Below are 24,769 nucleotides of genomic sequence, written 5' to 3'. Positions count from 1 at the left end.
GCCCACCTTGTTTTCCACCAACCTGCTGTGACTCACACAGAGTGGGGTATCAAACCCCCTCTCATCCCCCTCCTTGCCTTTGTGGTGGAAATAAATCTGAAATGATTCAGGATAATCTGTTCTGAATGCAGGGACTCCCTGTTAGAGGGGCAACCATCTGCAAACATGTAGAAACATTTAGTCGGAAAATAACAATCATTACTTACTGGCATGGTGGGCGGAGCGTGCAGCGTATTATTAATAAAATGTGATTTATCCTCCTCCTCTCCTCAGCTTAATCTCATCTCTGTGTCGTCTTCTGGCTTTCGAAATGTAAGCTGGATTTCTTGTCTCTTTTAGAATCATGCGCCTCTTCCTTTGTCACACGTGCACTGTCTCACTTTTTGTTTTTGTGACTGACTTTTGGCAATCTGGTCAGGTCGCGCCATGACACCTTTCCTCACCGTGCCACGTAGTAGAGCAGATGTGTGAACACCAAACACAACCTGTTTCACAAAGTGTGTGAAATCAGTTCCTCTGTTTGTTTTTGTCTAAAAATACTTTGTCAGCATACTGCTGCTTTATTTTCTGCCTGCTTGATGTGTGCATGTTCGTACTGTACGATGTGCAGCACGGTGCGTAGGAGGGGTGTGATGAAGCCGGGGCAGCATTGATGAGAGCTTTGTGACGCCGAATCGATCAGGTACAAGAGTATATATATTTTTATATATATGTGAGTGTATATGTGTGGGAGAGATGAAGCAAAAGGAGTGTGGGCTGAAATCTGACCCCTGATCAGATCAGACATTTCAAAGTAAGAGTCCTCGCTGCGGTGGCCTGAGAGAGCTCGGCTCGTCTTTGTTTGTTAACACACAAATAATACAAGTTCTTTTTTAAACGTGGAGCTCGCTCACATTAAAGGAGCGGCCTCGCAGGGGAACTAACACTTTAAAAACCGCGGCCAGCACGACCGGTTGATAATGAATATTCTTCTGAAGCTCGTCACTGTGCGGTCGTGCTTTCTGGGAAAAACAAGATGGTCATAAAGAAACGGACAAACTGAACTTCTTGGTTGCATGTTTCGGGCTTCACAGAGGGGCGGGTGTTAAACTTTGGGGGCTTTTCACACTCTGCATGTCAAACTGTGTCACACATTACTCCTGTATGCATGAAGCACTTTGAACCAAACACACAGAAAGGTGTCAAACAAAGTTCTCACACCAAGCAGCAATGCAGCAGACACCAGGTAGAAAAGCTCATAACGATATTTGTCAATACAAATGTATAATTTATTTCTCTAAATATCCACTAAAAATACCTAACAAATAAATAAACCTTTGTACAGAAGCTGGATGTTGTGGTTTTAAAATCCAGGCAGAATGAAATCTTCAAACACATCATTCATTATTTTTTTGGCTGAATGAATAAACGTGAATTCCACTTCAACTTCAAACCATCATGTCGTGATTTATTGGAAACAGCTCTCACTCTTCTGAAAGCTGCCCAGGATTAGTCAGTCAGTGGCTCTGAGCGCTGCAGGGTGGAGGTGAGGGGGTGGCTGCTCTGCCAGGTGGCTGCAGCCTTGTGGTTGGCGAGGGCAGCGTGTTTGCGTCTCATTAGTAACGAGTGAGGAAATCTAAAAATCAGTCATGAAAAATGTGAGGGGTGGTACAAACTATTTCACAGTGAAGGGGAAACTAGTTTAAAGGTGAATGTAACCACAGCAAGGACGATCTAAAGATAAGTACATGCCAACTGCCAACCTTTCCACGGTTCGTTTAAACCAAAGGAAATATAATACCCCACTGTTCATGAGTTTAAAGACTGATGAGCTTTAGTTTTATGCACAATGTCCATCAGTCCGACACCTGCCTGCCAGAAACCAGAGTATATTTTGTCTGTCAGCCTTGCAGAAAACTTCTTAAAAAGATGGAATAATTTATGCAAAAACATTTGTTGACAAAATCCTAAAGTAAAAAACTATTCCAAAATCCTCCTCCGAGACAAAATCGGGGCTTTTCACGGCGAGAAAACTGACAGGAATGTTTGATTTTTGTTGTGACTAAATCTTTTTATATTATCTGACATCAATTAAAAAAGTAAGGAAACATATTTAAAGGGATAGTTGAATTTTATGAGGTACTTAGCGCTGCCTCACAGCTAGAAGGTTTCTGGTTCGAGAGGGAAGTGGGCCTTCCTGTGTGGAGTTTGCATGTTCTCCCCGTGCATGCGTGGGTTCCCTCAGGGGTCTCCGGCTTCCTCCCACAGTCCAAAGACATGCTTGTTAGGTTCACTGGTGACTCTAAATGTGACTCTAAAGTGAGTGCGTGTATGAATTCCTTTATATGTATGATTGCCCTGTGATTGGCTGGTGATTAGTCCAGGTGTGACCTCGCCTCTCGCGGGTTAGGCTCCAGCCCTCTGTGACGCTGAATATAGATCCTGGTATAGATAATGGATGGATGGATGGATGTGTACCTCTTCCCCTCGCTGTCAGACAGCTCTTTTCTATAGCACTATTTTTTATAACTGTTTTACTGTGCACGTTCACAGTAGAGCCACTTTTGTGAAACAGAATAAAAGAGGAAAACTTTGGACGTGCTGACAGAGAGAGGGCGAACACAGACATCATAAAAAAAATTAACTATCCCTTTAACAACCATCTTCCTTTTCTTCTTCGGTCAAAAGTTTGCATCTTTAATCGTTATCGACACAAAAGGAGGCAAAAAAGAAACCTCTTCGCTAACATGAATGGAGTTAAACTTCAAGCAAGCGACTGCAAAATGTGATTAAACTACAATCTGAATACTTCTCTGCAACACTGCACTTACAAAACATCACAAAGAGCAGAGTGCTGCGTGACTGGTGGAAGATTAAATTCAATCTGTTCTGCTTTTAAAAGGTGAAGGCTTCATGAAGTCATCAATTCAACTGCTGCTATCAACAATTTCAGCCCACTGCAGAAGCTTCACAGTGAAACTCATTTATTGACAATTTTAAATAACACCAATTTCCCCGAACACGCTCTCCTTCAGACTACAACCTGCTGATGATTATTAGTGCAAAGGCGGCATGTTAATACGCTCCACACGGCACATGCACAACAAAAATCTTCCACATCAATCTGTGCAGTTTATACTAAATGAGCCAATTACAAGAAAAAGCAGCAGGAAGCAGAGGAAGGGCTCTGTCGGTTTGCAGTGGGAGTGAGTGATATTGTTGAGTAAAACCAAAAGGTGACCGAAGTCTGGAAAAAGCAGTAGGCATCATCACCACACACTCACATAGAGAGAGCTCTCTTCTGCTCTGCCGCACCGTTTACTTTCAGTTTGCTCCCCATCGAAACGCTTCTGGGGTTTCGCTGTGTAGGAGGCAGCTGCCCAACCTGCTGTGGTTTACACTTCTTTTATTTAACACCTTGTAAACAGTCATGCAAGACGACGAGGACAAGAAAACACGCGGCTTTCTTTCCTCTGAAGAAGTTAAAGACTTTCAGGCAAAGAGAGGAGGGGAAATACGGCATCCTGACAACTCATGACTGCTTTGTGTAGCTTCAGGTGTGGAAGAATAAAAGAGAGAATGCAAAACGGTGGCCAAAAAAACACACACAGAAAAGAGGAAGCAGGAAGGCGTCCTTCACTGTGCTTACACTGCCCCCTACTGCTCAGATTGACGTATAATCAAACTCCCTTCAGCAAATACTTACAAAGACCTCACAAGGACAGATTCTTTGTGTGTTGAAGGATTCTGGTCAAAGTAGAATTACTGATTCGACCTCTTCACTGCAGTAAAAGTAAAAAAAAGTCAAGGCTCTGAAATTGTAGTTGGAGATTTCTACCAGCTGTGCAAAGCTTCCTCTAAACCTGGGAGATTATTAAACTTAAATCATTCTCACTTCACATAAAACAAAAGAAAACACAGAAAACAAGAATGTACTTAATTCTGACTTTAAATAAAACAGTGACTTTATATAAAGATGGACGACGCGTCTCCTCCTCCTCTTGTTGTACAAAAGTGAAGCCATCCTTCTCATCTGTATCCAGAGTGTGTGCAGTAGAGATCACCTGGTGGAGCCGCAGTATCGACCCCGTCCCTTCCACTACTCCAAAACAAACCTTTACCTTGTGGCCTTGCCGTGTTGGAGCCCTCAGGTGGGCTCAGTCTGCAGCAGCTTCTTGTGTCGGTCTGAAGCAGATATTCACGCTAATGGAAAGTTCAATGACTGTAGTGTTAGTGTTAGTTACGTCTCCTCTCGCCGTTCCTCCTCTGCTCTGCTACTCGGGAACAGAACGCTGCAGGAGCCCCATTTGCCAACAGAACTGTCAATCATGAGGCCACACCCCCTTTTTATAGCATCAAATAACTAATTAAAAGTAAACTTGTCAGAAAACATAAATTAGCATGATAAGAACTAACTATAATGACAGAAACCATGTTTGAGATGTGTATTTTGATTTTATAGTTTGACTCATGTCCCATCTGTTAACATGGAGGAGGCGGGCTTTATGACCTATACTGCAGCCAGGCAGCAGGGGGCGATAGAGAGGGTTTGGCTTCACTTATAGGGAGCTGTCATGTCGTCCATCTTTTTATACAGTCTATAAAATAAAATAAAAAACATATATTGAAAACAGCGATCATTAAAGTTGCCTTAATGTGTGAATCAGTTGGACGGGTTCGTCGGCCATGTTGGTTTGGATCACTTTCATCCATGTCGCTTCAGGTTTGTGTGAAATACAGACACCTCAGAAGTACAGTACCAAAATATTTCTACTTCTTAACTCTTCCCTCCTCTAAGAATGATGGTACAGATGAGTTAACATATAGTAGTGTACATAGTAAATGCAGCATTGTGCACAAGTAATAGTGCTCTTTAATTAATGCTGCGTTTGAACCCAGCGATGGAGAACTCGTCTTTTTTCTAATGAGGCCTCCAGAGGTCGTCACGGCAGGAGGATAAAGATTCAGGTGAGCAGCGGCTGTTTGTTCACATTTCTGCTTTCGCTCTCAGCCTCTTGTTCTTTTCCCCTCACCAGACTTCTGTCCCTCCTGACACCCCTCCTCGCCTCATTTCCTCCCCTCCCTCCCCCTCTCCCCTCCGCCCAGAGATCGTCTGTGGTCACTTACTGCTCGTCTCCCACCTTCTTTATCCACTCCACATCACACTGCTTGCACGGAGAAGTCATTTCCTGCAGAAGTAGAGCGTGAAATTAGATTAGCATGCAGGTGCTGCGAGGATATTGGACAAAATCTGACAGCAGAAACCCATCGAGACAACATGTTTGAAGTTAACATCGTCAGGGAAAAGGTGCACGGGGGGGAAACGGGTCGTAGTCATTGATATTTATGATGCAGACAATGTACCCATGTTTATGAGCATGTATGTGCACTTTTTTAATGCTTTATCATCCAATTATTCCAAATGTTTACCAGAAATAACTGTTTTTATTCTTGTTTCAGTGACTTGTACGATGTGATAATGTGGCTCTAATGGGCAGAAATCAGCTGTTGGAAGAGCAGTTAAACATGTTACGTTTTCTTTTGTGCTGACAGTGAAAAGAAAAGATGGATACCCTCTCGTGTGTGCACTGTACATACAGTATAAACCCAGAGCTAGAGGCTAGTTAGCTAAGCTAGGCGTGCAGTTTGGACTAGGTAACAAAATCTTTTACCTCCTCTAATGCCGGGATCAGACTACACGTGGCCGACAAATTTCCAGGGTTGGGCCCGACTATGAACGTCGGGTATTATGACCAGACGTGTAGTGTAACATAACCGAAGAATGGCGATGCTGCGTCTGGGACGCTCCACGACACCCCAACCAGAAGTAGTTGTATTTTCCTGCCTAGTTTGACATCTCCTACGACGTGTTCCCTGACGTTGACCAATAGGATGACAGAGTGCTCTGACCCGTAAATGTAGGATTGACAATTTCTTGTCCCGCCTCCCCGATGACCTATGCACTCGCGCAGGGTCGTGAACGATGATTGGTCAGGGTCATACTTGTAGTGTTGCCACTCTCTCGACCAAGACACGGCCCGACTTTATGCCACTGTGACCATCGTGAAGTCTGATCCCGGCTTAAAGCGCACAAATTAACACTTAATATCTTGTTTGTTTCATCCATAAAAAGTAAGTTGAGTTTGCAGAGAGTGAGGCTAGCTGTTTCCACCTGTATCCAGTCTTTACGCTAAGCTAAGATAACTTGCAGCCTCATATTTCATGTACAATCTCTGAACACAAAAATAAATAAGAGCATTAAATCCCAAACTATCCCTTAAGTATGACATAGGGTGCAGCACTAATGGACAAAACTGTGGCTGCATATTAAACAGGATCTGCAGTCCACTGACATGTCCTTGCTGGAGCCTGACTCTGTGTTGGGATCTTTAGTCCCTGCTCAGCTCATTGCCTTCAGCTCCACGCTGAACTGTCAAGGTCAGGGATTTGTGTCCCACCAGAGACAGCCATGACAGAAATATATGCCCCCCCTCTGGTGCTTTAAAGCTGTCTGAATAACACTGTCCATCATCGCCGACATGGTTGTAGGAAGGCCGTCACTGTGAGCAGGTGCGGACGAGGATCCCTCACAACTGTACAGTATGCTTATACTGGAATATTCTGCATTAGTAATGTGTGTGTTGTGGGTTGCAGCCTGTCACAATTGATTTATATAGTTTTTTTTGCCTTCACCAGGTTCTTTTCTGAAACATAAAGCGACTATACAAACAACGTCTGTATCTGCAGCTGCAGCGGCTTTAAATAACCTGACTGACTTCAGCTTATTGTTAGCTGTCCTGACTGTTTTGGAGAACTCTCACCAACCTTTTAGAGTCATTCTTCATTGATTCACATTGTTATTTGACACATTATTGCTCTAAAGATATTGATTAAAGCATGCCGTAATTATTAATTAGTTGGCATGTGCAGATTTGGAGAAATAGATGCCATTAAGCTCCACCCACGTGGCGCCTCATGCACGCTTAAACAAACCAACACTGACCCGTTCCCTCTGGCTGTTCTGCAGCATCCTCATCTCCTCCTTCAGCCTCTCGCACTCCCCCTTCATCTCCTCCTCCCGCTGACACGCCCCCTGGGCTTCATGCCGCGCCCCCTCGAGCTCCGCCTCCAGCCGCTGCAGCTTCAGGTCGGACAGGGCGTCCAGGCTACGGGAGCTCTGCAGGGTCATGGCGGGACAATCCAGCACTGGGGGAAGAAAATATGAACACATAAACCTTTCATCGCTTTCGGCCCTGACTAATGCAGCGCTCTTCTCTTCATCGCTGTTGTACAATAGATGAGTATCAAAGAGCAAAAGACTTCTTCCAAGGCCAGCATCTTTCAGCGTGTACCTGTGTGGGCATGTTGGTGATTCAGCCCCGCTCACACACACTCAGTCCTTGAGCCAGAAGACAGTGTAGCAGCGCAGCAGGAGCATCTTTTCTCTCTCCGCTCCTCCCGCCTCCTCCTCCTCATCAGTACACTCATACGTGCAGTCACAGGTGCACACATACTGTGCACAGTCTGCACTACAGGAGACTTCTCACAATCACCCTCATTCATTTACACAAACACTTATTAATCAACAGTGCAAGCTTTCAAACCATTATAAAAAATTAGCCACTTCTGCACCCCTTTTTCCATCATATGCGAGAGTTTAATGTCTATGCTAATGTATGCCGCCTCTTCATCAAGGTATACCCTCCACAGAGGCATCTGTTCTTCTATGTTTCCATCAGCCACCCACGTTATTATAGAGGCCAGGGTTAAGCATCTACCGGCTCCTCTTAAAGACTCGACTGCATATTTCATCTGGACTTCTGTGCTGCTGTTTGAGAACGAGGGCAGCTGCTCACTCGCTGCGTCTGTTTTGGTTTTAAAATCTGAGATGTAAATCTATTCTCAGGTTTTATTCACATGCTTTTCCTTTCATTCCTTCACCTCCTTTTAAAACCGGACATGTTATTTTGGTGGCCCAAAGGCTGTTACTCACCGAAATCAGAGGTCTTGGGTGAGTCACAGCCGTTTGTAGGTAAAATATAGTGTTTTGCTGCATGTATGAGGTTTTTTTGCTTCTTCAGAGCTGAGAAATGTCTGAGAAATCTGCCAAAGAAACTGAGAAAAGCTGCAAAAAAGAGGGAATTTGCTTTCTCGCTGAGATCCGTCCGTCCATCCATTAATTTTCTTCCTCTTATCTGGGGCCAGGCCTCGGTGGCAGCAGCCTGTGCAAGGTGACCCAGACGTCCCTCTCCCCAGAAACGAGGCGTTCCCTGGCCAGATGGTGAATGGTAAATGGACTGTACTTACTTATATATTTTTACACTCCAAGTCACATTCACCCATTCACACACACATGCACACACTGATGGCAAAGGCCTAAGTTCCAATCTCCAATCAGATCTATGCCCATTCAGTCCCAATGGTTATGTCATCGGGAGCAATTTGGAGTCCAGCGTCTCGCCCAAGGACACTTGGACATGTGACTGTAGCAGTCAGGGATCAAACCACCAACATTCGGATTGAGCCCCACATGGGATATATAATCCATCCATCGAGCTCTGGGTCAGCCCGGTGGTCTCCTCCCTGTTGGACGTGCCCAGAAAACCTCCACAGGGATGCGCCCAGGAGGCATCCTAATCAGATGCTTGAACCACCTCAACTGGCTCCTTTCGATGCGAAGGAGTAGCGGCTCTACTCGAGCTCCCTTCGGATGCCCTAGCTCCTTATCCTATCTATAAGGCTGAGCCCAGACATCCTAATTACGGCTGCTTGTATCCGCGACCTCATTCTTTGGGTCACTACCCAAAGCTCACGAGCACAGGTGAGTGTTGGAACGTTGATCGTCTGGTAAATCGAAAGCTTCGCTCTCAGAAATGAAGTCAAAGCAGTTGACCTTCCTCGTTTGAAGCATCTTTGAAACTTTAGCACATTCCTGATACTGAGATTAATTTGCACTGTGATGAGTCGAATTATCTCACAGATTTTGAAGCATTTGGTGAAGCCGACTGATCACAATAGAGACCAGTCAGCAGTACAGATGGAAGCAACAGGCTGAATAACAGAGAGAAATCCTTCAGTTTACAGAAGCAGGCGCTTCTCTCTGAATGTTTCTGAAGCACACTGATTGAATTTCAATCACCAGCATCGGCTCGTAGATTGGAGGTCTCTGTTTCTGCGACTGTGACCGACTTGAGAGCTGGAACAAAAAGTCAGAGTGGCTCAAAGATGAACCTGACCTCAATTAAAACGCTGAACGGACAGAGAGTTGGATCTGATTAAAGATGGAGACACAGACAGTACAGTAACACAGATAAAGGGAATCAAGGAGTTTTAAAGGATGGACGGACGGATGAAAAGGTGGATGGATGAACGGATAAATGGAGAGATTGATGAAAGATAGATGGATGGGTGGATAGACAGATGGATGGATGGAGAGACTGATGGATGATAGATGGATTGGTAGATAGATGAACGGAGGGACAGTCAGATGGATACAAAGGTGTATTAATGGATAAATAGGTGGATGGGTGGACAAAGGGAGGGATAGATGAATATACCAATGGATGGATAGATGGAGGATGGTTGGACTGTTAGACGGAGGATTAAATGGATGGACGTACTGATAGATGGAAAGACGCATACATGGACAGGCAGATGGAGAGACAGATGGAGTGATAGATTGATAGATAGAGACAGATATAGATGGATTGATGGATAATAGGATAGAGGGACCGATGGAAAGACGATGGAAGGAAGGATAGATGATGGACGGACTGAAGGATAGATGGAGACATCGATGGATGGATAGATGGGCGGACAGATTAATAGATCAATGGATGGACAGATAAATAAAAAACATGGAGAGAAGGAAGGACCATAGTGACACAGCTCGTTCACAGATGGTAACGGTGGTAACAGAGCGTGTTGGAGGTATTGTTACATCACAGTGTTAAACTACAGTATACAGTTAAACTAGTCTAATCATCCTGAGTGATAACAGTCACTCACTGTGTGCGTCCGGGCCGGCGTGCAGCTGCAGGTACTGCATGTCTTTGCTGTGCAGCTGCATGTTGAGTTTCTGCATCGAGCTCTCCCTCTGCCTCAGAGCCGACTCCAGGCCCAGGATGCGCTCCACGTGCTTCTCCACCAGGCTCGTCTGCAATCACACAGTTTCAGTGAATTACAATATTCATATAGATGTCAAATACATTTCTTTGTAACTACGAAAAGCCAGTTTTTTTATATGTCCAAGACTTCTGAATATCTGTGACTAATTGAGGTTCGTTTCTTGGCGCTGATACGAGAGAAGTGATATTTGCAACCAGGCAATGGTATTTGAGATCTTCCAATATTCAACAAAGATCTTTGGACAAGCAGAAAACACGGTCCAACTTGGCACTCACATAGAAAAACAACATCAGGAGCTCTATGCATGTTTCAGAACAGATCACAAGAGATATTAAATCATCTTGACGTGTCCGAGAAATCAGCTCTACTGGCCAAGTATGAGTTTACACAACCAAGGCATTTTGTTCTGTTTCTGTCATCTCTCAATGTACTGACAAGTTAGCTGGACAAATAAAGACCATGGATGGACAGGACTGTTATATGTGCACCTGTAGTTTCACTTAATTGAGTTGCATCATTCCCTATAGCGCAGACGGATCTTTGTCAGGGTTATTTATGCTTCTATTTATATCCATACATTGACCAGTGAGATGGAAGTCAAGGGTGGCGTCTGTTAGCCTTCCTGAAAATATGGAAGAACAATCCTCACTGCTGGAAGGTTAAAGGTCAATTAGGCCCAGCAGGTATTTGGCGCTGCATTACCGATCGCAGTCTCCGCCTCTGGTGACATTGACACTGTATCAATCCCTGGCAGGTGGCAGTTTGGCCCACCTCATCTCTTAATCACTCTGACGGCAGAAAACTGCTGATTCTGCTCGGCACGAGCCGCTCAATGGACTCCACTCTCATATGAGACGGTTTATTATCACAGAGGGGATCCGCACAAGAGCAGCCAGACAATCTGTTCAGTTGGAAGCCTCTACCTGGACTGGATCGACTTTGATTTGTTACAGAAAGAAATGAGATTGTTACAGTTTCACACGACTGTCCAAAAGCTTTTAAAGTGTTTTGAAATGGTGGAACTTTTCGTATCTTTGGGGGATGAAATAAGTTTGCACAGAAGGCGATAACTTTGGTGAGAAATGAAGTCAAACACAGTCAAAGAGACTGAATTCTTCTGTAGTGTTAAATATTTCCTAATGAGCTAATTAGGAGAAGTTGAGATGTAATGCTTTGTTTGTTTAGAAGCATCTCATGATTGGATGCACCGATTCTGATATCCAACATTGGTTGGCTGGGTTCAGGTGACGATGGGGGCAATACTGAGCTGCTGTATTCAGCGTCTACGGGCTCTTAGTGGGTCATTTGGTCGGGTTTCAATTTTGCTCAAAGGTAGACGAAGGGAGCTTAAGTGTCCCTCTTTTTTTAAAGGTTATTTTTCACTTTATTTATAGGACAGTTGAAGAGAGACGGGAAATATTGTTTGATGACGTGCAGCAGCGAGCCGAGGGCAGGTGTTGAACCTGCGAGCCTGTCGACGGCGGTCTCTGTATGTGGGCCGCCTACTCTACCAACTGAGCTAAACCAGCACCCCAAGTGTCTGCTGTTTTAAGGTACTTTAAGCTTAATACGCAAACACGTTCCATCGCCACTTGCAGTATATGCAAAGATGTTAAATTTTGTATGAACGACTCCAGTCTCGTCCACACGGATTGCTTAAAAACCTTTGGCAGATATCCACACACACGTAAAAACATTCTCTGGCGACTTGACCAAAATAAATAAACACACAATGGTAGCCGGTGTTTCATGTTACACTACCTTAAATTGCAAATCATTCTGGGAGTATTCTTCTACCACTTGGTTCGGTGCTCACACCTGAAGTTGAAGCGCCAATTGGAGGGCTAGATGACCACTTCTCCTACATCCCCAAGAGAAACCGGGCGTACCACCCTCAAAGGTTTGAGGGGTGGGAGAATTGGGTTGCAGCCTGGTTTTTCTCTTTCACCCTGGGCCAGTTTGTCTTCATGCTTTGTGCCACACATTTCAGCCTCTCTTCGTGTGTAACCCTTCTGATTTGTAGTCCGATGCTTTTCTTTCTACCGTCCCCTGCCTGGCTTTGTCCTTGATTTTCTGCCTGCACCTTGGATTAGTTTGCCTGCAATGGTCGTCTATCCTGGTTTCAAACTTTGCCTTCATCACACAACATAAGCCTTGGCCCTTTTTTTGTGCTGGAGTATTTGTTCTCTACTTGCAATGCTGTCACAGTCTGCATTTGGATCCTCTCTGTGTTCCTGTTTGCCTGTTAAACCCGAAAAACGAATTAAACCAAACGTTCAGAATCATATGCACAAGGTTGTCCAGAAACAGTGTGTTTGGAGACTTAAACAGTCATTTCATTGCGTGTGATGTTCATGAGTTTTACATGTTATATTCGGCCCCTGTCAGCAGACCTTTTTAGATTTACATGGTATTCTTGAGATCTTCCAGGTTTCTGGTTTTAAAGCTTTTCACAGCACAGAGTCTGCACTTTTTTAATGATCTTTTTTAGCTACTGAATCTGGTGACTCTGCCCTTCTTATGCTTTTAGAGCTAACTGCTGCTTTTGACACGGTTGACCTCACAACTCTTCTCGCCTAGAGCACTGTGTGGGTCTAAAGGGTACAGCCTTAAAGTGGCTCAGGTCTTATTTGTCTGAGAGATGTTTCTCAGTCAGACTAGGTGACTCTTCATCCTCTATTGCCCCTCTACCATGTGGAGTGCCCCAAGGTTCAATTCTTGGGCCCATTCTTTTTTCCCTTTACCTCCTCCCTCTGAGTCTGATTTTCAAAAAGCATGGCATGTCTTACCACCTTATGCAGATGACTCGCAAATTTACCGACCATGTAGCCATTGCTGGAGTGTCTGAAGGACATCAAAGCCTGGTTAGCCTTAGATTTTCTAAACTTTAATGAAAGTAAAACTGAAGTTATGGTGTTTGGACGAAGTGGTGCCTGTGATGCTCCTCCTATGGACCTGGGCGCCCTTCAATCATATGTAAAACCCACGGTTAGCAACCTTGGTGTAAAATCATTTGAGGCTTTTATCGAAGATTAAGTCGGTTTTATCTTTTAAAGATTTTGAGCGAATGATTCATGCTTTTATCTCTACTCGTTTGGACTACTGTAATGCTCTTTATGTTGGCGTTAACCAGGCCTCTCTTGCACACTTACAGTCCAAAATGCTGCTGCTTGACTTTTAACAGGCACCAGTAAGCGAGAACACATAACCCCCATCCAGGCCTTCCTCCACTGGCTCCCTGTTCGTTTTAGGATTAATTTTAAGATTTTATTGTTCGTTTTTAAATCTTTAAATGGGTAAGAACCTCAGTACATCTTTGACCTCCAGCATGTTTATAACCCCTCGAGGTCTGTGAGGTCCGCTAATCAGCTGCTTCTTGTTGTTCCTAAGACGAGGCTGAAAACCAGGGGTGACCGTGCATTTTCAGCGGTGACCCCCAAATAATGGAACGAGCTCCCCCTCATCTTTAAGACCTTACCTACTTTTAAATCCAACTTAAAAGTTACTTTTATTCTTTGGCTTTTAACCCAGCATGACAGTTTTTATGGTCTTTGTCTGTCATTCTATGTGCTGTTAATCTTTCTATGCATTTTACAGTTATTTATTTTTAATTTCATTGTGCAGCACTTCCTTTGATGTTTTTTAAAATGTGCTATATAAATTAAGTGGATTGTAGATTGTGAAGCTGTAAAAATGCATTATAAATGAACCATATGGCTCAAGTGTAAAATCTACTATAAAGTAACGAAAGCAGAGAGCGGCGAAGTGAGTAATCTCTGACCATCTTGTCGAGGTCCCTCTGGAGGTTGCTCTTCTCCATGTGGATCTTCTCGTAGGCCTGGATCACATCCTCCAGCTGCTCCTCTCGCTCCTTCCTCTTCTGGAGCTGAAGCGAGATACAGAGAAAAAACATTGACATACATTTACTTTTTCCCTTTTTGTCAGTTTTCAAACTTCCTCACAAAAAGAGACAGAAAGGAAAAGAACACACCAAACTTTCAGTTTGAGGCTCATCAAATGTGTCTCTTAAGAAAATGTTACGTAACGAAGCAAATTTAGGACACCGAAATCCTGACACCTCAGCATGCGCATAACAGAGCCTCCCTCGTTTCAGCAAATGGATAAATCATGTTTCAAAAGTCATCTTCCACATCATGATTCTCTTGATCTCTTGCTGATTTATCCTCCTCACACTGTGACATAAGAAGGCGGCGATGTGACTGGATGCAATGATCAGACTTTTCGACTGATCCGAGGGCGGCGACACGAGCCAAATCGAGTAAAATGTAGAGATTTTCAGAGCAGGCGAGGACGCAGAGATGTGTTATATATATTTTTTTAGTTCTTATGCTTTTTGTTGGAGAATACGGCCACGATAGATAACGCAGAGAATAAGAGTGGGAGCAGCTGCAAGGGAGTGAGATAAACAGAGAGCAGGCGAGGACAAAGAGGTGTATCAGAGCTGTGTGACGGAGCGGTGAGGCCTATTCAGCGTGTCTATGGTAACATATGCTTGAAGAAAACTGGCACCAAGGTGAGGACGGCTTGTCAACAGCATCGTGACTGAGGACAGCTGGATCACTGCAGAGCGGGATTTCTGAAAATAGGCGCATGCACGCATAAGACCTGACCAAAAAATCTAAAAATGTTCACATTACTACGGTTTAAATCTTCACTTCAATCCAGACACTGCGAGGGATTGGTTGCTTTCTGTGGCCTAGTTTTTATGAGATCGTTTAATTCAATTATTCTTTTGTAACTGTACGTGCACCGTGGAACATGGGTTTCTAAATCCCCTGCAAAGAAATGAATTTAAGAAAATCAGCCCACAAAAAAATGCAAATAATTTAATAAACAGCAGGTGGTGTTAGCTCTACAGTTGGGTGCCATTAAAACAGTAACAGAAGAAGAAAGCACAACAGCATCATCCCTGCGTTAGCATACTTTACATTTGATGCTGCCCTAAAAGTATGTAGCACGCAGCAGTGACGTACTCAGGCTGTTTAAGGGGAAGGGGCACAATCATTTTTTTGTCATTGTCCAATTGGATGAAAGGAGAGGCGGGCCTTCTGTCAGTTTACAAAGTAACGCTGAGGTTAATGACAGCTAATGATTCTGTAGTTGCCTTAAAGCTGCTGTGAGGAACTTTCGGTTTGTGTTGATTTTGGCGCCCCCTGTGGATTCTGTACATGCTTAAGTGGTGTTTTTTAACAAAAAATATTCTTTCTGTAACAGTCATATGCATCACTCCCTTCAAATGTTTTGCCCTGGAAAATGTAAACAAAGGCAGCGAGCAGTTAATCGCTTCGTCTGACACCTACTCCCCGCCAGCAGTTTCATGCATTAAAAATAACTATACAGAAATAATCAATCTTGTCTCTGATGGTCTGGTTTGCTCTTGTAGCTCATAAAGAATCATCAGAATTAATTTCAGTCTGATTCATAACCAGAGAAAAACTCCTCACAGGAGCTTTAACAACAGCAAAAAAATTGTCATATTTAAAAGCAGTTATGGAAAATGTTCACCTTGGAGATACAAAAGGCCATTCACCAAGCTCAGCATTAGATGACTTATCTGACGCTGAGCCGATGATTGTGCGAGAAAATAGCCAAAAATCAAACTTATTTGTAGGCTGGAAATTGTTCCTTTGTCTTTTATTGATAAATAAAAACAATGTTAGTGGAGTAATTGTAGGATTTCCGCAGTCAATACTACTTCCATAAGTTACCTTCATTAGTGCAATTGAATAGAAAATATCCCATCCAGTATCCAAAAGTGCAACAAACTGGAATTCTTCTCAGCCTCAGCTGCACTGGATCGAGTTGCTGTTATTTCCTCATGTGTTGGACTTTGCCAAGGACACGTTCTGCCTCCAAATGACTTAATAGAATAAGAATGACAACGAGGGACCGTTCTATGATGTCATCACGGACAGATTTTCCTGCTAAGGGTCCCACCGGGTGTAAATGCGCTGCACGTCTCCCCATTCCCCCCGCTCTCTGCAGTTATTTGCCACCTCATTTACAATGAGATTTCAAACGCAAAAATAAAGTGCTCAGAAATTGGTTCCACAAAGATGGTCTTATTATAAAGCAGGACCCACTTTAAGGCTGTTGTGTCCGTTGATATTGCTTAATGGTGTACAGTATGTTCCCTAAAGAAATCTCCACATATGCTCAGTTATTAGCCTTGGCTGTTACATGAGTCAGGCAGCATGTGAGGAGTAGATGTACAGTTGATATTTATTAATAGAACATTAACACCATTTTTTGCTTTTTAATGCCTTCACTGATAGAAAGTACATTCTTCTACTTCTCCCTGATAACTGCAAGTCACCAAAGTAAAGGGGATCAGATTTGTGTGTCTGGTTTGGGGAGGGTTGTGTCCCTACAGAGCGTGCTCAGTGAGCCGTGGCACATTCCATCGCTCTGAACGGCCGGTGTCAGAGCCGTGTGACCTTGTGAGTCCTGCGCTAATCGTTCCTGCTGCTCCTGCAAACTATTTCCTTCCTCTTTCTATCGTTCTTCCACCCCAGCTCTTTTTTTTCCTTTTTTTAAAGCAGCTGCTGCTTAGTGTTTTACCTCTTTCCTTCCTGTGTCAGTTGTTTCTCACTCCTATTTCTGAGGCTCAGAAACAGTAGCATTGCATTTTTGGACTCAAGTTTGCAGAATAAAGGCTAATTCTTAGTCCTGCCTCATTTGAAATACTGCTTGTATTCAGCATGCAAACACCTTGTCTGTATCCTACCGCATTGAAACACGCCAATTAATTACAAAATGTGTTGGAAAATGACACATTTTCTCATTTAAATCTTTCTTAACGTGCACACATTCAGCTAAATCTTGGCCAGGTTTGGTCCCAATTACTCCGCTGCCTCTCCGAAATAGAGCACCAGCGTGAAAATCCCATGTCACACTGCTCGTTGGACGGTTTCTTAAAAAACATCCAGTCTGTGTAATTCTGCTTGGGCAGCAGCTTTAGTGCTTAATTAGTTCTGGATGTCTTTCAGCGAACGTCCACCAGGGTTGGCCTACATTCACTAGTAATTCAATTAATGCACAAGCAGGCAGGGATTTCTGCAGAACTAAAGAACTGAAAAAGCTTTGGTGTGATAAGTGTGTTTAAAAAGAAAAAAGGAAATTAATTTGTGGATTTTGCTCTTATTTCATCCTTCCTGCCTCTCGCCTCCCTCCCACTCGTCTCCTCGTCTCCTTTCTCACCTCGTGGGTCAGGACGTTGACTCTCTGCTGCAGGTTGCCATTTTCCGAGTGCAGCAGCGCCGTCTCTTTGCTCTCAAAGGAGCAGTAGGAGTTTGTGTTGTCCCCGAACTCGCTGATCATAGGGAACTGCAGCAGAGGGAAGTAAACAGCATTAAAGAGTTAGACAAATTAATAAGGAAAAGTAGAAAGAAGAAGAACATACGGTGAATAAACTCTTTTTGCTTATTTGTCATTTTGTTTGTTTGCTTATTCTTCTTTCTGCGGCTGTATTGTGAGATTTTTTGATGATTTCACTCTGGGATCATTAAAAATTCATCTGGCATCCAACTTCTGTTTGGCCCAGATATCACTATCGAGTTAAAGTCATGTGTTTTTTCTCATGAACTAGATTTTATTTTTTTAGTGACTTTACATAGCAAGTCTCTTTAACTGTACTCCCTGTTTTTAGCTGACAAAAATTTGACGAGACTTTTTGTCCATCGATCAATCTGTCACTTCTTTTGTCTTTCCTCTCAAAACCTTCGAGTATGATAAATAGTTTTTTTCTGAATCACCCTGGCTAAAGAGCGGCTGCTGCAATGATCACTTTAATGTTTTTAGGCTAATCACAATATCTTAAATATAAGGGTTACCAGAATAGTGTGATCTGCTATTTTTAATCTTCTAAACAATCTTAAAAAAATACATGAGATTTGCCCTTTTGTGGGTTTTTTGACAATAAGAAAAATCTAAATATCAGGGCTGTCTACGGTACGATATGTATCACGATACAGTGTTACAATTCATTATATTGCGACACTGTTATCAAACTGATATTTTCTTTTTTTCTAATTTATAAATAACATTTAATGCAATCAGATCAGTGGGATTTGCATTTTTCACTCTGCAACATCAAACATCATCGCTCTATTTTTGTGCAGACTGAGGAAGGTTTTCCTATTTCACTAAATACATTGCATGTAAACTAATAATTAAAAATCCATGTGGTGTTTTTGATCATCTTACAGTATCACAGAACATAATATAGTGATAGTCAAGTGTATCAATATTCTTTTAAAGCCCTAATAAAATTACAAATAGATTGTTATTGCCTCATTTCAACTCATCATTCATAAAGGACAACATGTTATGGATTGTAGATACAGAAGTGCATTATGATGCAACAGCATTGCATGGAAATAGAAGTACTTGCATTACATGCAGCTACGATTTTGCATAAGACTGATTGTGTAACCATCGATCTGTAGAATATGTGTTCACGGTCTGGGCGACGTTTCCTCTTGTTTTGAAGTAAACAACGTGTCGAGTTATGGTGTTGAATTGTTACTTGGAAGCCGAATCCAGTGACAGAAAACACAGAAGACAAGTTATATAACGGCATGTGGGTTAACCTAAATGAACACATTTACATTTAGAGTGCCTAACGTAAGCAGGGAGGGTTTTTCATTTTCTGTTTGAAGCCATTGCAGCTGATGCAATGTCTATTTGAGGAGCAAACAACCCTTTTCCATTTAGCAGAACACCTCTCTCTGCTCAGTTTAACAGTAAATGTTCTCAACATGGGTGAACCCCCCAGGGGGCCCGAGAATTCTCACTCTGCCGAGCATCAGGAGCTCTAAACTGGAGAACAACCTCACTTCAACTCATGTTCAAAGCTGCAGGAAGCACTTCCATCTGCATCATTACAGCAGCTGTACTGGGGCTTCTTGTGTCTGGAGAAAGCCTGCAGCAACACTTACAACTCCTCAACAAAAAGCTTTAAATAACAGAAAATAACCCAGAATGTTCAATAGGGCAAAGGGTCTTTCCACATGGGGATTTCAGGAGTCAATATTGATTGATTACCTAAAGATAAAAATAGGTGCATGCTGTATTTACAGATGCACAGGTGTGACAACTCCCATTCCAAACAGCCAGCAATTGCACCTGCTCTCAGAAAAATCAACACCTGTTTCTCTGGGATTAGGTCCTGAACAAACTATCCCTTGCAAACAGTCAACAGCAATGTGGCAGCCTCCAGTTACAGCTGCTAAGCAGCTAAAAGGATGCAGGATTCCTGCACTTACACCTGAGGTATGTCAGGAGAGACAGACAAAGTCAAACTTAGGGCAGCCTAAAAGGATTCAATACATCAGTCACTTTGTCAGTAGAATCACTGCACTCATGTTTTTTAGCTGTGTCACTGTACACAGAGAAATACAGGAGCAACAGCATAGCAGGCTTTAAACTTTAAATACCAAGTCTGAAAATAGACCTTCAGAGTTCACCAGTCACAAAGTTTGTACCGGGAGTTGAATAATGCAGGGCGGTTGTCTCCTCTTCAAAACAAACAGACCTGGTGATTTTAACGGGTAAAAACACAGAATAAAGAAGTTTCAAGTTATTAAATCAGTATTTCTCTGAAGCTTTTTTTAAATTAACAAGGTGTTCACTGAGTTCCCTTGCTCTTTAAAAAAACACAAACTGCTAAAATTATTCTTAGAAAAAACATTGTTCTCTTCTTTGCCGTTTTCAGGACGTCAGGAGGGGCTGCAGGCAGACAGGCGTTAGCTTGTTAGTTGGTGCCCAGCTTGTTTTTTTTTTGGTTAAGATTCCTTCAGTGTTCATCGTTTAACTGACAGCCCTACATCCACTGTGGTCTCCACCTCTCAAAAACAAGGATTCGGTCATTAAAACCAGTGAAAATACTGAATCAACCACAAATTTAATAGCTGTGTTTCCGAAGCTATTTTTAGAGGCTAGCTAAGCTGTGGGCCAAGCTAACTTACTCCAATGGCTGACTAATATACCTCATATGGTAAAAAAATATATTTAAAGAACACAATAACTTGAAGCATTAATTAATTAGTTGGCTGATAATATTTTAATCTACGGTTGACAGTGTGTGTACCATAAAACATGGGACTCGTATAGGCTATCAGATGAGCAGAGCTAACGTTAGCTTATTTGACTGGGCTCAACTTGTTTTTAGGATAGGATTCCTTTGGTGTTCATCATTCATTAAGTTTTTACCAAGGCAGAATTCCCCCTGAAACAGACCAGGTAAAGTAAAACCAGTAAACGCACAGAATAAAGCAGTTTCAAGTTAATAATCTGTGTCTCTCCGACACTCTTTGGAAGGGCTAGCTTGGCTCAGGGCCGAGTTAATGCCAACTTTAGCTCTCTACCTGACTAAAATCTTCATCCGGTGAAGTTATACAGTAAAACAAGACAGTGATATGACTTGAAAGACCAAGAAAGTAGTCAGCTGAAAATGTTATAATGTCTGATTGACAACCAGCATGCTTGGTAAAACATGATACTCAGCCAACAGGACGTTAAGAGGGTCTGCAAGCAGAGCTGTCGCTAGCTTATTTGACGGTGCTAAGTTTTTAGGTTTTTAGGCTAGTGTTTGTCTTTTACAAGGTTTTGGCCAAAATAACTATGTCTAGAGATCTCCACCTCTCCGACACTATCAGACTGGGTAATAAAAGACAGTAAAAACACTGACTGAATCAGTTGTAAGTGAAAAATCATGACTTTCATGCTCTTTCGAGGAGGCTAGCTCTGCTGCACACTGAGATGTCGCTAACGTTACCTGAAATCCTTCAACTGGTAAAATGATGTAGCAGGGGGAAAACAATTACGTGATTTGACACACTAAGAAAGAGTAAGCTATTCATGTTTTCAATGTAGGCTATTTTAACAAAGTGATACTCACGTAGGCTGAGAAGAGAGTTTTGTTAAGTGCTGAACTATTAGTCATTTTTCTGCATTGACAAATCTGATTCAGCTGACTGGATTGGGCACAGCCCTATTCAAACAATCTGCACTTTTCATCTCTCTGATTCTTTAGTTCAATCGTAAAATATCTTTTTAGATCCAACAAAAACATCACACACCTGCACTTATCTATTTTGATGCAAGCCACCCAAAACCAAAGTTTTGTGCAGCTACCGGTTAAGCAGACAACATCACATAAGATTCAGAGTATCAGCAGCATCTTTTTTCTGCAATTGTCTTCCTCAGCATTTCAAGTAACAGCAGCCTCTTTCATAACTTTTTGATAACTTGAAGCTTTTGTTCTCTCCGACAAAAACAAGCATCCTCATGTACCCGAAGTAAAACGAGGCAACACAAACGGAGGGGAAAGTTTCTGCTCACATTTCTGCTTCCTCACCATATAATTCCTAGAATAACTAGAACACCCAAAGACTAATGATTGTAAAAAAGGATTTTTTTTCCCTCTTTAATCCGTCTTTTGTTCTTAATTTCAGCAATTTATCTCTCCCCTAGCTCTTTACATCATTATCTCCTTTTACTGGCTCATTTCTCTTCCCTGTTCGGTGCTTTTCTCAGTATCCTTCCGCCCATTTAACTCCCTGTTTCCACTTATTTTTCCACTTTTTTGCTCATTTTCTGTCCTCCCACGCTATTCCTTTTACGCTCAATCCCCCAGTATATGTGCCTGTTGGCCCAGCTACTACTTCGGAGGTGGATTTCTGCTTCACCTGCTCTGTTATCCAACCGAAAAAGCAGTCTGATTTCGCCGACGATCCAGCCAGCCTGGCTTGAGTGCAGAGACGTTTATGGTATCACTGACGTCAAGTCGGCTGATGTTTTGATTACATTAGATCCAGAGGGACATTTTGAAGCAGTGAAAAAGACTTTCTTTGGGATCTAAGAGGGATATAAAATATAAAATAAAAACATGTAATATCTTTTCAATATCTGAACTCTCATGACCCACTGGATGAGCCCTTTTGAACTCTGTGCAGCCGTTTGACACGATCATTCTTCATATACAGTCCCCATTTCTCTGCTGACTCCACATCAATATCGCCAATAATCTCTCCAAACAGTTTCATTAATTGTCCAAATATTATGAAACAACTATACCAGCATATAGCACATAACTCTACTGCCACTTTCGGCAACTTGAGGCTGATGCCAACTACAAGCGCTCTATACGTTGCGTTGTTCTTCTACAGCTGTACGAACCCAAAATAAATACATTTAGTGTGATTTTAATTGCAATAAACAGATCAAACAGATGCCGAAACAACGGAATCATTATAGATTTGTTAAAAGTCTGATTCAGTCTTTGTAAGGTCGGTTCACATAGCGAGACATGTAAACAACTTTAAAACGCTTGAGTTTGGATTGACCGTTTTAATACAATCTCAAGACTTTAGGGAAATCTTAAACTTAACGGCGTCATGTGAATTTCTCACTTGGGTTTAATTTTTTCAGCTAACGTGTATAGTGAACAGTGAGAGCAGCTTATTCGTGTGATTCACCTTGCGTCAATCAATATTTTCTGTGCAAATTCACATCTGTTGGGGGTTTGCATTGACCTTCTATGCAAAGGTACTTTGCAAAACAATGGCTTTACTTTTGGGCTGAACACACCTTTAGAGATTTAAACCTTTGGTCAAATAAAAGGTTGTTTGCCATTTTCCAAAATATTGTTGTATTTTACTTACAAATTAACAAATGTACTAACTGTATTCATGGAGAAAATAATCATTAGATGGATGAATAATGGAAATAGTTGCAGCTTTACAGGCTCCCTGACTCAGCCGCTTTTTCCTTTCTCAAGAAAGTTAAACAAAAATCCTCAGACTATTTTAATTTTTTGCAGACAACCACTTCTTCTACAAAAGAAAAGCAGACAGCAGAGTGGCTTCTCCTCACCTTGGACACGCCGTGTTTGTTGACAAGTCTGCCAACTCTGCCTACTTAATTGTCATCGTGAGATTCAATAACAATGCAGGAAAAATCTGTTGATATCGCGTATAAATGTCTTGCTCATTATCCAGACAGATTGAGTGTTAATACCAGCTTTAAGTGGGCTCAACGCTTACTTTAAAGGTTTAGACGGCTACATTACGCCGTGTCTGTGTGTCGAACCTCTTTGTAGCACCTCAATTTGCAGAGGTGCTTCCAGGTCTCCCACTTAACCACGTGTTAAAACTTAAAACTGGCAGAGAGATTTCCCACATTGAAGTTTATTCCCCTGCTGGTTGAGAATCAAAGCCCACCAAAGCTTTCCTCCCTTTTATCTCCGTCTAGAATCTCACAGCCTCAATAAAAATGGAAAACGCTATGGGTGAGTGGATTGGCCCTTTTCAAAGACCTCCAATAAATCAAAAAACAAACTAGCCTTATCCGCGTTGGCGGCGGAGACTTTCTGTCTCGCCAACAAGGACAAAAACAACAACAGAAATAATTCGTTTTGCAGAATATTTGACTTCGTAATCCGTCTTTGAAGTAAAAACCCTTCACCTTGATTTCATAGATCTTGAGTTTCCTCTTGATGCTGGTGTTCTCCCGCTCCAGGCAGGCCAGCCGCGTCTTGATGTCCTGATAGGCAGTGATGAGGGCAAAGTGGGAGGCTGAGTAGACATCGTCGGCGGGCAGGGTGGAGGAGTGCCACGCCACGCTGCCGCAGCCATCCTCCTTCAGGCCCCCCGCGTCGCCGCCTCCTCCCAGCAGCCCCAGCTCTCCGCCGAACAGAGACTGCATCACTCAGAGTCTCAACCTGAGCACAGACACAGACAGACAGAGGTTTGCTTATTAATTATTAAATCCCCCAAATAGTTTCCATTCAATTAAGTGTACCGTCCAAAATAACAGCAGCGTTTCATAACTCGAGCGGGGGTCGACTGTCAGTGTTTCTGCAGCAGAGCTAAAAACATCAAGCAGGCAGCAAATCGCAACAAACAAAATAAGAACAAAGCAGAATTCAGCTGAGAGCAGTCGGATTTTCTGGCACATACGATGTAAAATATTCAAAAGCAAAGTGGGAACAGAGGAAGACTGAGGGACAGCAAATTTACGGATGACTCAGCGATTTACCTTTTAGTATCACTTCACATGTAGAGACAGTCATCAATTATCTCACTGAGTATATTTATGTGTAGGCTTGGATCCTGCTTTTATTCATGTTTGGGGTATTAGATTAGCATTGAGCAAATGTTTTCTTTTAGTAGTCCAATGAGTGGAATGTTTCGTTCAGACCTGCCCGTTGTAACTTCTGAGTTGTCAAATGCAGCAGCTTGGTCAATGGCTAAAATATTACCGTATGGCTGTGTCCTAATTCAGAGGTTGCATCCTTCAAAGGACGTGGTCTGTGAAGGATGCAGACAAAGGATGAGTCATTCGTACCCACCCTTACCGTTGCATCACCAAACGGCTCTCCTGTCGCCTAGCAACAGGTAGCTAGCTGGCTAAATCGCTATCATAACTACTGTCACGTAACCTTTTTTGGTTTAAACCTTTGTTTCTCTAGCTATTCGACTGAGTTGAAACCAAAAACTTCCTCGGCCGTTTAAGAGTACGCCATCTCCTGAATTGGCGCACATTAGAAGGATGCATCCTATGGATCCTTCATGGCCCAGGAAATGGAGGACGCATTTGCCAGCCACATCTGAAGGAGCCTTCAAAATGGGACAGCCTT

At 42.7% G+C, this 24,769-nt stretch overlaps 1 protein-coding gene across 1 annotated transcript in view; it reads right to left on the bottom strand.

Annotated features, from left to right (window-relative positions):
- LOC138593624 (TANK-binding kinase 1-binding protein 1-like) overlaps positions 1-23,835 on the bottom strand; it is a 34,790-nt gene extending 10,955 nt beyond the window's left edge. The window contains exons 1-6 of the mRNA XM_069664696.1: positions 23,596-23,835; positions 17,329-17,454; positions 13,889-13,993; positions 9,988-10,135; positions 6,983-7,185; positions 5,107-5,168 (exon numbers count right to left, since the gene is read on the bottom strand). Coding sequence (XP_069520797.1) covers positions 5,107-5,168; positions 6,983-7,185; positions 9,988-10,135; positions 13,889-13,993; positions 17,329-17,454; positions 23,596-23,835 — 884 coding nt within the window. The remainder of the gene's footprint in view (positions 1-5,106; positions 5,169-6,982; positions 7,186-9,987; positions 10,136-13,888; positions 13,994-17,328; positions 17,455-23,595) is intronic.
- Between the last annotated feature and the right edge of the window lie 934 nt (positions 23,836-24,769).

Source organism: Semicossyphus pulcher, unplaced genomic scaffold, assembly GCF_022749685.1.
Source record: "Semicossyphus pulcher isolate SPU_LCO1_2020_fin unplaced genomic scaffold, fSemPul1.0.p SCAF_16, whole genome shotgun sequence".
Lineage (NCBI taxonomy): Eukaryota > Metazoa > Chordata > Actinopteri > Labriformes > Labridae > Semicossyphus > Semicossyphus pulcher.
Note: the sequence above shows the minus strand (reverse complement) of the source record. Positions and strands in the feature narration are given on the sequence as shown.